Source organism: Apium graveolens, chromosome 5 (genome assembly GCF_009905375.1).
Source record: "Apium graveolens cultivar Ventura chromosome 5, ASM990537v1, whole genome shotgun sequence".
Taxonomy (NCBI): domain Eukaryota; kingdom Viridiplantae; phylum Streptophyta; class Magnoliopsida; order Apiales; family Apiaceae; genus Apium; species Apium graveolens.
This window is the reverse complement of record NC_133651.1, coordinates 205,343,528-205,358,018: the sequence shown is the minus strand read 5'-3', so window position 1 is coordinate 205,358,018 and position 14,491 is coordinate 205,343,528. Positions and strand designations below refer to the sequence as shown.

Below are 14,491 nucleotides of genomic sequence, written 5' to 3'. Positions count from 1 at the left end.
GAGAGTGAGAGAGAGAGAAATCCCGAGAGGGATGAAGAAATGAGAGAAAAAGAAAGAGAAGAGAGAAGCTCGGGTAAAAAGAAAGAAAATAGGAGGTGGGTGAGATTATATACTACCAAGGGAGGGGTAGTATGGTAATTAGGTATCTCATTTCTGATTCACTTTTTATTCTTAAAAGAAAACGAATTTGATTTGCAAATGTTTCTCTCGGAAAAGATGAATTTGATACGAATGATAATTTTAAAACGTGAATCTCGAAATTAGCTTTCCAACCATTACTCATAATAAGATTTTGAGCGTACGGTTGATTGTATATGATTTTTACAAGTTTTTGCTAATAATAACACTTTATCACATAAAAATCAATTTAAAATGCAACGATCACCAAATAAATCCTTCCATCATTTTTAGAAAGTCTTTAGGGTTATTTCGAAGATAACAGAACAAATCTCATACCTTTATCTTACTCAGATAATTTTATAAAAATGTGCGAAGGTTAAATAAACCTTTATTTAAATCAATTAATTCCCTTAAATCCATAAAAATGTCAACAAATCACGTAGTCATGCATACAGACAAGTAAGCACACATACGAACACATCTCAACTCATGTCTGATCATAAAATTTGTCCTTCTTTAATCTTTATTCTTTTCTACATGTACCGGGTCACGTTCAGCCTGACTGACCGACGCTCAGCGTTTCAATTACGCTTCTCATTATCATTATCGACCGACAAGTCACTAGGACGCAATACTTCATTTAAACATTCATTTCACACAATAGCACATATTTCACATTTTATATACTTTAAATTCTTATTAGGACGGGTTCCGTTCTACCTGACGGCCCAACAACACAGCTTAACTCCTAAGCTGACTCTTTAAATTGGAACACTTTTATTTACGCTCCTAGATTCTAATATACAGTAAAGACAATTAATCAACACTTAATCACATAATTATAATCACTTCACATAAATCTCACTTTATTCACTTAATTACGTCGCAAAATTCTCAGTCGTCATAGGGGATTTAGCATTGAATCTTATGAAGTAATCTTGAAGCGTTTCACCCTCCATTTGCCTTATATTGGCTAGGGTAGCTACAGGGGGATCATACAGCATTGAAGACTGAAACTGCTTAATGAATATATCGGTGAACTGCTCCCATGAGTCTATGGCGACGTGAGCCCCTAATTTAGAGAACCACAGCTGAACACTACCCGAAGTGAGGACGAGAACAACCTGCACCTGGCCTCGAGAGAGACCTGATATACTTCCATTTCAGTGTTAAATGGGATCAAGTATGCAGCTGGGTCAGTGTCCCATTTGAATATCATATCTGGATTAGTTCTAAATCCTGGGGTCAAAGGAGCGATCCTGATTTCTTGAGTAAAAGGAGAGAACATCCCCATTATATTAATGACATTTTTATCCGCATCCATCTTATCCATGAGCTTCTTTAGTTCCTCAATCTTCAAATCTCCGATCCTTACATTAGGAGGAGCCTTGCTGGGAGGCTTAGCAGTTGCACTAGAATGCCCCTCCTCATTGTGTACAGGCCCTTTTTTCTTGGGCATGGACCGTTCCGGGTCACTTTGGGAGGACCGCGCGCCTTTTCGATGAGAGGGGGGGTCGCTCTGAACCATGGTCGTGACTCGGGTGTCCTCTTTTCTGCCTTTCAACCTTCATTTTTTCCAATTTGAGCCTTAAATCATGTTCAGTGAGCTGTACACCAATCCTATTAAAGACATTGGTTGGCCTAAGCTCAGATTAGGCTTGGCCTTGTGACTCGTCTCCTTTCTTTTCTTCATCACTATCTGTTTCCTGGGTCTCGCCTTCAGCCTCCTCATTGAAATTGTCAATTAACTTTTTTCTTTGTGCTACCACCCTTTGAAAACTTCCTTCCTCTCTTATTCTTCTTATTTTTTAGGCCGATACGACTCTGCTCCACTTTTTCCACTCGCTTACCCATGTCCTCCAATTGTGCTCCTATTCTTTCCAAATAGCTAAAGACCTCCTCAATTCCTGTCGAGGGAGTGATGGGTGTCTCTCTACTTGTCGACGTTGGGTCCTGCAAGTCGTTTGGGCCCTTAGAGGAACCGATAGGTGGAGGCCCTAGGATTATCAAGGTCTTCGTAGTAGGAATTTTCACGTTGAGAGTCTTTTTGCCGAGGGGGCGTTCAAGACTCTTCGAAGGATGACCTTCAGGCGACTCAGTCTCCACCTCATGGTTCATGACCTTGCGATGTTTGAAATTAGTCATCTTTCTCCCAATTGATGACAGAGCCCCCTCCTTCTAGCGCCAGATGTTATAGGGAGAATTTGGTATAACAATATTTTGGAGGTTGCTGGAATCACGGAGCAAATTATGTTGATTTGAGGCTATTTTCATGAAGAACGCGAAGAACACGAAATGAAAATTGATTGATGTTATTGATGTTCTTGTTCGATGATTCTTAGAATGCCAAAGGAATAGTGTTTATTCTCTCTTATTTCAAACAGTTGATCATCCGTAAACAAGAGGCCTACGTACCCTTTTATAGGGGTTCAAGCCACACGTAGTTCTTAGATGACAAGTTACCTAGACGGGCTAGGTTTGGCCTGGTCCATCAAAGCCTAGGTTCGTTGACCGTTGGATAGTTCGTAGAAAGACCATATTATTCCATGGCCCAAGCCCAATTAGGCTATAATAGGCTGTCATGGCATTTGGCGAAGATATCTCGTTGGTGAGGCACGAGAACACCTAGAGAGCTCACATGCGACCCCATAGAGTCTGGTCATGTGATGTGGTCCCAGAAATATGTAAGTAGTGCTGACCTCGATGAGGCCCTTTCAAGCGTGATGTAGTCCCGCTAGATTTTCATGATGTGCCCGAATAGGATCATGTAGTCATAAATTATCGTAGTTATACCTCCTGTGCAGTTGAGATATTAGTAATAACTCCCACTCGTCTCTTCAAGTCTCTTTATAAATATGAGGTGAGGAATCCTCTCTTGTTGATATGAGGGCAGGACTACCCTACTGTTTATGTAGAGGCAGCCATGTGCACCTAATAATATAATGGTACGACTTCTCTTATGGATATATCCACACGTGTCAGCTGGTGAGGTCTTCGTCAACATAACGGTACATAGTCTCTGGTCAATATATAGGTACGAGAGTTCAACTTTATATTTGGATCCAATTATTTTAGCCCAATAATAATAACAATTCTTGTAATGGGTCTGTTGAGAGCCCATATCAATTTCCGAGTACAACAATGTCAATGTAACAGCATTGTGTAAACCGGAAAAATAAAAAATCACACGATCATAATATAATTAATAATTGCTCGTTCTTGTGGAAATGATAGAAATATATACTTGACGACTTATCATTTGGTGATGGTAACAAATGCAGGTGGGAGGGAGACTAGTGGAGTAGGAAGGAATAACAATGGTGACGATTGGAGGGGCTGGACACTTGGTACCTCTAAACAAACCTAGTGAAGCCCTTTCTCTCATCCACGCTTTCTTAGATTGTCAACAGATGAAGAAAATATATAGACTATAGTCGATATAAATAAATAAGAGTAGCTGGTCTTTTGCAACTTTGAGTTGCGAAAGCTTAATACAAAATGTCATCGCCAGCAAATGGTCGATGTCTGCATTGGTTCCTCCTCCAATACAAGTTCGATTTCATTTTCAAATTCTGTAGCTGCTCAGTTGTGCTTGTTCCAGATTGAGCTATAAATGTCTTTGGATTTACCTTAGCACGATTAAGAATTTAGACTAATTTGTGCAACATCTAATATTGATTGAAGTAATTTTATGAGATGATTCGAAAAAGATTCATTAACAAGGTAAACTAGTTAACACTGGTAATTCCCCTTATAGTGTGCTAAGTTTAAAAATAATGGCACAGAGTACTCACCAACAAAAACTAATTATCAAATTCCACCGGATTCAATGCTAGAGTACCGATATTAAATTTCAAAACAATTACCAAATTTAATTTTATATTTTATGATCGGTCATAATATAGTTGCATAATATAGTTGAGAAGGCAAGTCTTATTATGATTTACAATTCATGGAAATCTTGTCTTTTCATGCATCATTTCCGATACAAAATATACATATTCTCAAAATATTTTAAATTCCTCGAGTTAATAAAATTAATAATTATTTAAATACCCACAAATTTTGATTGGTTTTTTAGAATACGAATTGAATACCTGCAAATTTTAAAGCATATTTTCAAATCTCAATTCAAAACATTTAGATTTAATAATATTATTGTAAATCCCAATTCAATATCTTTAGATTTTAAAAAATTATAAAACATCCCAGTATTGATTTCAATAATTCAAAAAAATGAAATAAAATCTCAATTCAATAAAGTCCGTTAGATTATAATTATATCCAATTTAGGGCACACAAGACTACTACACTACTCGAAAACATAAGACAAGAAATGTTAGGAATTCTAATTTTTTTCCCAATTTTTTCATAAATGATATTGTGTTAATATAAAGATATTAACTTTTCTTTTTTAATAATAGTACGGGATCATGTATGTATAAATATGCATTTTAAATCAAGGTTCGTCACATAACAACGTCATTTACAAAAAAATTGAAAAGAGTAAAGGTACTAATATTCAAGTAGATACCTCCTTCCCCATAAGATACCAAAAAGAAAGGTAAATGCAAATATTATGAATTAAATTTTGTTTGTTTTTCTACACAAAAAAAATACCGTTTCTTAATATATAATCCATACATCTATCCTAATTTTTTTTTTAACCAATCAATTCACCATTTAGCCACTATTATATATATAATCATACATCTATGGCAGAAAATATTTTTTTAACCAATCAATTCACCATTTAGGTACTATTTGTATTCCTAAAACTCCATACTAACATAATTACTTGTAATAAATCGTGTATATAAAATAATTTATTTACAAATTTAACTGGATAAGTCGGTTCTAGAGCCCAATATATTCCTTTAATCACGGGCCGTGACCCAATCGATTAGCCCAAACTCCAAAATCAATACAAAAAGCTAGTACTATAAAACAGAGCTTTCGGGTCACAAAGTAAACGCATTTCATGAAACAAAAGCCATTATCTCTGTTGCAAATCTACAAATTTTACACTTGATCCAATCATTTCTTGCAAACCCTTTTCATTTTTGATCTCATTTCATCTCAGATGATGTAAAGTTTGCATCTTTATTGAATCTTTGCTGCTAAACATGTAATTTGGTAAGCAATTATCTATCTTTTTAAGCAAAGATTTCATCTTTTCTTGACTTGTGCCTAAAAATTGCATCTTTATGTTATCATTATTATCGTAGATGATGAATCAATCTGATTTGAAATATGGGGTTTTCCCAGATGAGATTATTCATCAAATTTTTGTTAGATTGCCCATGAAAGCCCTTTTTCGGGCTAAGAGTGTTTGTAAACTTTGGTATGATTTGGTGTCAGATGATTATTTTTTAAAAATGTATAATGAATTGTCTGTAAAGAATCCTATGGTGTTGATTGAGGTTACTGAATCGTCACAGTTTAGCTCTAGTTTGATTTGTGTTGATAATTTAAGAGGTGTGTCTGAATTTTCATTGGATTTTGTTAAGGCTAGAGTGAAAGTTAGAGCATCATGTAATGGATTGTTGTGTTGTTCAAGTATTCCTGATAAGGGTGTTTATTATGTTTGTAATCCGATGACGAAAGAATATAAGGTGCTTCCGAGAAGTAGAGAAAGACCTGTTACTCGATTTCATCCTGATGGTGAAGCTACTCTTGTCGGGTTAGCTTGTGATTTGTTGTCACAGAAGTACAATGTGGTGTTAGCCGGATATCATAGAACGTTTGGACATAGGCCTGATAGGAAATTTATGTGTTTGGTGTTTGATTCTGAATGTAATAAATGGAGGAAGTTTGTCTCGATGCAAGATGATCAGTTTACTCATATGAATAAGAACCAGGTTGTGTATGTTAATGGTTCGCTTCATTGGATGACTGAAAGTTGTTCTTGGTTGCTTGTTCTTGATTTGAATAATGACATTTGGAGGAAGATGACTTTTCCGGATGAAGTAAGTTGTGGGACTGGAAATCGAGTTTATTTGTTGGAGTCAGATGGTTATTTGTCTGTGATTAAGATATCTGAAGCTTGGATGAGTATTTGGATCTTGAAAGATTACCAGAGTGAGGAATGGTGTATGGTTGATAGGGTTAGTCTTCGATGCATTAGAGACATGGTACCAGGAATATTTCCTATTAGTCAAACTGGACAATACATTTTTCTTGCAACACACAAACAAGTTCTGGTTTATCAAAGAAACAGCAGGGTTTGGAAGGAAATGTATTCAGTGAGAAACGGCTCAACATTGCCGTTGTGGTTTTCAGCATATGCCTATCGGAGTACAATCTTTACTTTCCATTAAGTTGTGAAAGATCTTCATTAGACGCTGATGAAATATGTTCATATAATTTCTGTTTTCCTTTGGGTATCTATGCTTGTAGTTCTTGTAATAAAGATGATTGCTGCCTAATAACTGTACATTGTATTTTGTCATTTTATTTGTCGCCGGCTTTATAGAACCTTTGTCTATGGTATTGGCTTTTAAATATATGTGGTATTGATAAGTCTCTTCTATCGGAAAATATCACCTGTTAACGATAATATCCCATCTCTTGAGATATGTTCTGTGTTCCAAGCTGTGTTATAGAAATGTATTCTGCTAATGATTGAGCAGCAGGTGTGTGTTGGCGTGACTGTGCAGTGAGTTGCCGTGACTGATCTGGTATGCTTTGTCCGGATTGTGATGCCTGTTGTAATGATTGCACCAGTGATGTTGTTTTAACTGACTTGGTACATGCCGTGCTGATTGATTTGGTGTTGTTATTTGTTTAGATTGTTTTGGTACATGCTGTATTTCTCAGGCCCCTGGAACAAGTTTTCTCAGCCCCAACATTATTGATTCATTCAATTGATTTATGAGGTAATAAAATAGCCACGTATTTCTATTAAATATAAAGACCGTATTTCTATTAAATATAAAGAATACAGCGCAGCAGCAGAAGATTAACAATTGAGTTAGTAATTGTTCTGTTCATCATTTTCTCTCCACGAGAGTTGGTGAAAACAAGCAGCGGAGATAATACAGAGAAGTTCAAGCAAATTGATATCTGTTTAACTTCTCACCGAAGAAATGTTATAATGCGTGATTTAACTCGTATATTCATAGAGGCATTATAATCGTTATCCGGTAATTAGATCCTTAGACATACAAAAAGCTAGATCATTGTATAAGATTTAATTTGTTGATCTTTGTAGAAGTTAGGAACTTTGTTGTTCTTAGATTGTAGTCAGTTAATTTATTTACTGGAGTGTAGCAAAACCCCCGAGAATTTATATATGAATATATACTTCCCCGAATATATTGTGTTATTCGTTTTATTGTTCCAAACACTATTCACCTCAAGAACACGGAACCACTAACCGAACACTAAATTATATATCCGCAAAAGATTCGATTTTTTTTTTAATTTAGTGAGTATCGTATTCAACCCCCCTTCTACGATATTTTGGGACCTAACAAGTATCAGAGCTGACTGATTGATACACAAATCAAGATCCTTAGCCCAATACGGTTTGGTGTGCATGAGCTATTTGAACTCCTATTGACGAGAGACCTTATTAAATTAATTTATTATATTAATTTAAATTTACATAAATTTATTTTATAAATTTGATTTAGCAAATTCATTTTATAAATTTAAGTTAAATAAGTTTATGATTTAAACTTGAATAAATTTATTTTGTGAACTTAAATTTAAAAAATTTATTTTATAAATTTGAATTAAATAAATTTATATTTAAATTTTAGTAAATTAAAATTTTTAACTTAAATTAATTTTTTGGTACATTTTATTTTGTAAAATGCCTGGTAGTTTCCTGTTTGTTTTGTACATCTAATTTTCATTAGTGGCTGCCAATTGTGATTAACTTGTACCTGAGGTTTGACATGGTTGTGCACGCGCAGAAATAAAAAGAAAATAAAAGGCGTACAGAATCAAGTTCAATCTGGCACCATTTCGTGGTTCAAATTTAGAAATATTATTTGGCAGCCTCAGTCTGATGGTAATGAGGTAATGCGAGGAAACGCACATACTTGCAGTGCATCTCACGCGCAGAGAAACCAGCAGTCGTCTATAATGCACGCGCCTGCAAGTTCCGCGCGGGAAAGGAACACAAGTGAGGCAGCATATTTTTTCTTTTTTTGGTTAAGTTATTACTTGCGACTTTAGTATTCAAACCCTGTCCTTAGTTTACTAAAGGTCGCAACTAAGTTTCCCAGTATACAACAAGGTCGCAAGTAACTCAGGCTATACAAGTGATTTTTACTTACAATTCACTCACTTACCTAGCTGCTAATACTCGCAAGTTAGCACTTAAAAAAATTTTGTAACCCCAAAATTTTTATTTTTAATTTATTTATTTTTTCAGAAAATTTAAAAAATTCTTAATTTTAAATTTTCTTAAATAATAATTTACGTTTTATATTAATTTTTAAGAAAATTTGAAATTCTTGAAAATTAATTTTTCATAAATTATTTATTTTTGATTAATTTATTTTCTAATAAATTAAAAAAAATTAGAAATTTAATTTTTTCTTAAATATTAAACTAAGGGTACTAAAAGGATTGGTAGACTCAAGATTCTTCTGGGCTTTAAACTTGATTTTAATCTTTCGAAAAAAACGAAGATCATGTGCTATTCAGACGGAAAATTTCCGAATACGAAAATTGAAGATAATGAAGCTAATTTCAAAACCTACAGAAGAAAATTGTGGAATTTCCTCAAAGGCCATAAGATACCACTGGATTTTCAGATGCAGGAAAAGAATGAAATTTCTACGGGTACAATTTTTTTCGAAGATTTTAAGACAACTCCAATGACTCCAGATTATACAATCACACAGTGGCTTGTACCAATACTACATTTATTCAGGAATCACAGAGATTAGAAAGGCAGGAATTGAGGAGGTCAAAAAGGATAGTGGGGACATACAAATATCTCAGTTATATGCATTAAAATTAGAACCTCCGGAAAAAATGTAAGAGTTACTGATAGCTGAATCAGAGGAAACTCGGGTAGAAGTACTTGAGGGACTGGACATCAGGGCAGTGTTTCACATGTCAGGGAAGTTTAGTCGCATAAGATCACAATGTGTACATAATCTATATCCAAGGATCAAGCACATCTATTCTGAAGCATAGACTTTTATAGATTCAGTTCAAAAGGTGATTACAAGAGTGAGGTTGGGACATAAACAAGATTTGATAGCTACATGTATGATAAACAATATGTGTCAAGTAACTATCAGGGGTTTGCTATAATAGAACAAGAAGCTTGACAAATAAGGATGAGTAGGGACTCAGTTGATGAGTTGTGACAAAGGTGGAATATTTTCTTAAGGAAGCAGTCAATCAAAACTTTTAGTGCATCGAGAAATAGTTGGGATGAATCAGATGACAAGAATCATGAATATCTTGCTTTCATAGAAATCTTTGAAGATGATCCAACTCACATATCTCAGGTTTCAATTTCTTGAACCACTGCAATATTTTTCTCTCAATATTCAATGCATGATAAGATCTTAGTGTTTAAATGTTTAACACTCACATAAGCATGATATCATCACACATAGATAATGCTGAACTAGTTCACTAGAATATATTTATGGTAACTAGGTATGATGTTTAACTTGTGCATGTTACTTTAGATGATCTTAAATATGTATTTGAATATTTTTTGAACATGATTTATTCCTTTAGTGAGATATAAGTTTTCCAGCATATAAGATCTTTATTAATGCTTATTTTCTGTATCCAATTAATAAGATTTATTCATTTGATCTGAATTGTTTGTTAAGATGTATTAATTTATAATTGGATTGAGATAGCTAGATGTGATACATTAACAGGATTGGACTAGATAGAATTAGTGTTTTATTTGTTAATTCTGTTTGTTCCATATCATGCTTGTCTTACTTAATTCTTATGTGTAATATTTCTGAATGAATGCCATGTACTCCTTATTCAATGCTTGTTTATTTCAATATATTGAACGCATCTCCTAGTACTTGCATTAATTATAGAAAAGCATGTTTTAGAATTTCAATATGGTAAAGACTGCTAGTTCTCCTTATGTAAGGTTGGAACCATGTTTCCCCTAGCCTAGAACAAATTTGTCAAGGGTATTAAAATGGAGAAAATGGACAGTCAAAGATAAGAATTAGCATGATAAGGTTGCAGCTGTTGTTATCTCTGTTTATAATAAAATCTCTAATCCATTTGGACCCAAACTAATAAGTTGGGTACCAAGAAATGTTAATCCATTTGTGAGTGCAGGACATAACAGGTTAATTGATTCATATGTATTCTTGGTAATTAATACTCAAGGTATATATTCAAAGAAAGAGCCTCACAATCAAATGTGATCAACAAAAGCTATTTCGTCAATAATCTTTGGAGATGACCGCAAAGATTTTTATTATGTGACAAAGCTATACAGGAAAAGGGATGTCATCATGGATTCAACAATTGGTATCACTAATAACAACTAATCATTGGTGTCACTGATAACAATTGAAGCATCTTTCTTACTGGAGTATCAAGACACAAATCCTCTTATCAGACGATTCTGCATCAAAGGATAAAATGTCAATTCAAAGAAGAATTAGTATCTCATCTGAAGCAGGAAGGTTGAGAAGCTTGCTCTTGTTAATAGTAAGGAAAAGTTATGCGCGTGGCCAGACTTGAATCTCAGGAAAGGTGAAGTCAACGGTGTCTACTATAAAGCTTCATCTGACAAAATTTTAGCTATGGAATTAGAAGCTCTCATCCTTGAACATCAAGTCAACGAACTCTTTTATAAAAAGGGATAAGTGAGAGGACTGCCTCATCTAAATTCAGAATGATGGTAAATGTGAAGCATGTGAAGAAGAGAAGTCAAAGATATCATCACATCAAAGTAAAGCTATATCTTAGTGATTGTGGATGACTATTCTTAATAAAAAAAGTTGTTGTTCGTCCGTTCTCAAGACAAAACATCACAGATGGTGATTGATCATATCATAATATCAAGCTGGAAGCAACTATAAAAGAAATGATCTTGTGGTCAGATAATGGGACTGAATTCAAGAAGCAGTTCTGATTAATATCTGGAATAATAAGAATATTTTAAGACATATTAAGCACTACGAGCTCTCTGTCAGAATGGAGTGGTACAAAGGAAGAACCAGAACTTGATTAAAGCAACAAGAACAATGTCAAGCTAATCAATACTTTCTAAATACCAAAGGTATAACGACTCGTATATTTTTATATTGTTTAAATGTGTAATTATTAAAAAATTGCATAAATAAAATAAGTTTGTGGATTCTGTCAGCTGGAAATTATTTTTGTTAATATTTTAATTAATTATGTGTGATTGTGGTGTTCGTGTATTAAGTGTGTAATTCGTTGTGAAGCTGTGTTGTGTTACTTTTGTATGTAAAGGTGATTTTATTCAGGATTTATTTCCATAAATACTTGGGCTATCCCTAAAATCATTTTTATGGCTTCATAATTTTATTAATTATTTTTTTAGGAGTTTTTAAAATGGAGAAATCAATATTTTATTGATTATTTACCCTTAAATGATTTTGTGATTGTATTTAATTGTAAAATCAGTATTTAATTCTAGAATTCTTCAAAAATTACGAGACTCATATTTTATTAAGTTTGGAATATTATGAGAATTTTAAAATTTGTTCGGAGATTTTTGGGATCTATTCGCCCCGTGCGTTATTCCGTTTAACTGTAAAAATGCTACTCCAGTGTACGTTTTAAAAATGATTTAAAAATCTTGAAAATCTTATTTTATTAATTTCTATTTATTTCGAGAAAATTTTAAGTTGTTCGGGGAATTTCCGGGTTATTTCTACCCGTAATTTTGTTCGTTAAGTTGCTATATCGCGGAGTCGGGCCAGCCAGTAAAGGGAAATGGGACACGTGTTAATATTCTGGTTCTTTATTTTCTCACGAGTCCAACCCTTGTTTTTCAGTTTTATAAAACAAAATTTTTATTTTCTTAATCTCATCTCTCTCCCTCAATCTCTCCAGAATTCTCTCCATGACTCTCAATCTCTCTCCTCTTCCCTGTCTCCTCTCTTCGATTGTCATCTCTGGTAATTCCCCTCCATCGCCGTTTTTTTTCTTCTTCTCCGGTGAGCTCCGCGATTCTGTTTTTCCGGCCTCTTGTTACTTGGTTCTCGTCTTGTCAGTTGTATATATATATATGCGTGCATATGTGCGTGTTGTTATGTGTGTATCCCCTCTGTGTAGCCGTGTAATTTCTCGGCCCCTTTTCTATGTCTCTTGTTCTCTTCCTTTCCGGTTGCCGCCGGCTTCCCCTCCGGCGAGGTGACCGGGCTCAGATGTTACTTACGCCTGTGTGTATGTTATTGCTGTATCAGTTGAATTGAGTTGTGTATCTGTTGTGTTGGATTGTAATTCTGGATTGCTGTTGTTGAGTTTCAGTTTGAATTTTTGGGAATAAATTCGATGAGACTTTCGTGATTATCGATTTAATTATTTGGTTTTATAAATTATCGGTGAAACTCGTGATTGGAAACTCGATTCGGGTACCTCCGGGTTTTATCGCCGTCAGCAATGAATTTCGACGAGCTGACGGTGGACTATGATGATTCGATCTGAGTCCTACGATTTAAAAATACAAAATACGATATAAAACATAAAAACACGACTAATAATTAATAATTTAATTTAATTGATAATTGAGAATTTTGGCACTGATATTGATGGCTGAAATCGGTGGTTGGGTTTGGATTGCGATTGATTGTAGTTGTGTTTGTTTGGACGTCGGGATGTTCGACGGGTTAGCCGATAATCAAAGAAGGTGCTGCCCGATTTCCGAAAAATTTAATTACGCAAATACGAGACCAAACCTAATGGCTATCGGGACGTCGATCGATTATATGTAATTATGTTGTACAAAATCTGATTAGGTGTTGTGATGAAATACTTTACGAAAATCGATAACCCTAATTTTATAAAAGCGATAAATATACCTATTTTCTGAAAACGAACACCGAACCGACTTTCGAAGACGTGAACCCTAATTTATACGTGTATTATTATATAAAGGATTACGAGTCGGATTTTGTTAATGTTCGGGTAGATTGTTAGCGAGGATATGTCAAGCATAATCGAAAGTCTAAATTAGAGTATTTCGACTTTGTAGGTGCTAGTCGGAAAGCCCAAGAGTTGGCATTGGATAGCCTAGTGGACAACCGACGAGCTCAGTAAGGTTCCAATCGAAGGACCTGAGTGTTGGAGTCGAATCCAGGGTAATCTAGTGGTTAGACGTTAAAGTCTGAGCGTCCGTGTCGGCTCAAGGTCAATCAATAATATTTGTAAAGCTCTGCAAGGCAAGTACCCCTGACCATATCTTTATGGTTCAGCATATATGAATATAATAATGTTTTATTTTCATAGTGGAACAGAACGATTTAAGTTACGTATCCCCTGGGTTTGAAATTATTTTATTAACTTGTGTTTTGGGGGAAAAGTAACTTCTGAAAATACCTATCTCTATGTTTTAAATAAAATGAAAATGTTTTGGAAAATGTGATGTGTTATAATTATTTTGACAAGAGATAGGTAAGTGATTTGGAAAACTGGATAAAAATGATCAGATAATTGGATGAGTGTGCGCAGAAGGCCCGTAACGGCCTGAAAATTAGCGTAAGAGGCGAAGTGGTTGCGCACCCTGTTATAACCACTAGCCCAGCGTGATAGAGACCTAGCTAGTCTCTGAGTTCCGGAACAAGTTTCATAGGATAGCCTGATCAGCTGTCTCACCAGGGATCATCCAATACTTTTATATCTGAGCAAGTGATTTTGAGGTTCCCCGAGAGGGACAAGTTTTATAGGTCCTGTGATGGGACAAGTTTTATAGGTCCTGTGATGGGACAAGTTTTATAGATAATGTGATGGGATAAGTTTTATGGTTCCCATAACGGAACAAATGATTTTGGGTCCCCGTAATGGGACTAATGGTTTTATGGGTCCTGCGATGGGACAGAAGATTTGAAAACGAAAGAAGCATGCTAAAATTGAAATTGATATTTATGCACAACACACAACTAATGAAATGGTTTTATAGAGCATGCTAGTTTTGATATCCAGTTCATACATGTTTTACTTGTTTTCTAGCAAGTTATGATTTCTGTTCCTATAATTGTTTATCATAAACTGTTTTTGATTATTATTCATATAGTGGTGCTGCTGAGCAATCTATTGCTCAACCTTGCAAAATGTTTTATATATGTATTGGAGATGCCTAGGGGATTCTTCCGCGATAGTCAGGGCAGGGTTCCATTTTCTTCCGTGTCAGGCTCCTCTGAGGTTGTTGTGTTGGACC

At 34.8% G+C, this 14,491-nt stretch overlaps 2 protein-coding genes across 2 annotated transcripts in view; both read left to right on the top strand.

The window, feature by feature from the left end:
* Nucleotides 1–3,554, top strand: part of LOC141660603 (serine carboxypeptidase-like 33) — an 85,101-nt gene extending 81,547 nt beyond the window's left edge. Inside the window, 1 exon segment of the mRNA XM_074467592.1 lies at nt 3,402–3,554. Coding sequence (XP_074323693.1) covers nt 3,402–3,554 — 153 coding nt within the window.
* A 1,534-nt stretch (nt 3,555–5,088) lies between these two features.
* On the top strand, nt 5,089–6,597 carry LOC141724720 (F-box protein At5g49610). Its single transcript, XM_074526955.1, has one exon. It carries the CDS (start codon nt 5,349–5,351, stop codon nt 6,438–6,440), a length of 1,092 nt encoding a protein of 363 aa, XP_074383056.1. The 5' UTR covers nt 5,089–5,348; the 3' UTR covers nt 6,441–6,597.
* The last annotated feature ends 7,894 nt before the right edge of the window (nt 6,598–14,491 follow it).

What these genes read in the sequence shown, in the direction of transcription:
- LOC141724720 (XM_074526955.1), top strand. Translation starts at nt 5,349, where the DNA reads ATGATGAATCAATCTGATTTGAAATATGGGGTTTTCCCAGATGAGATT.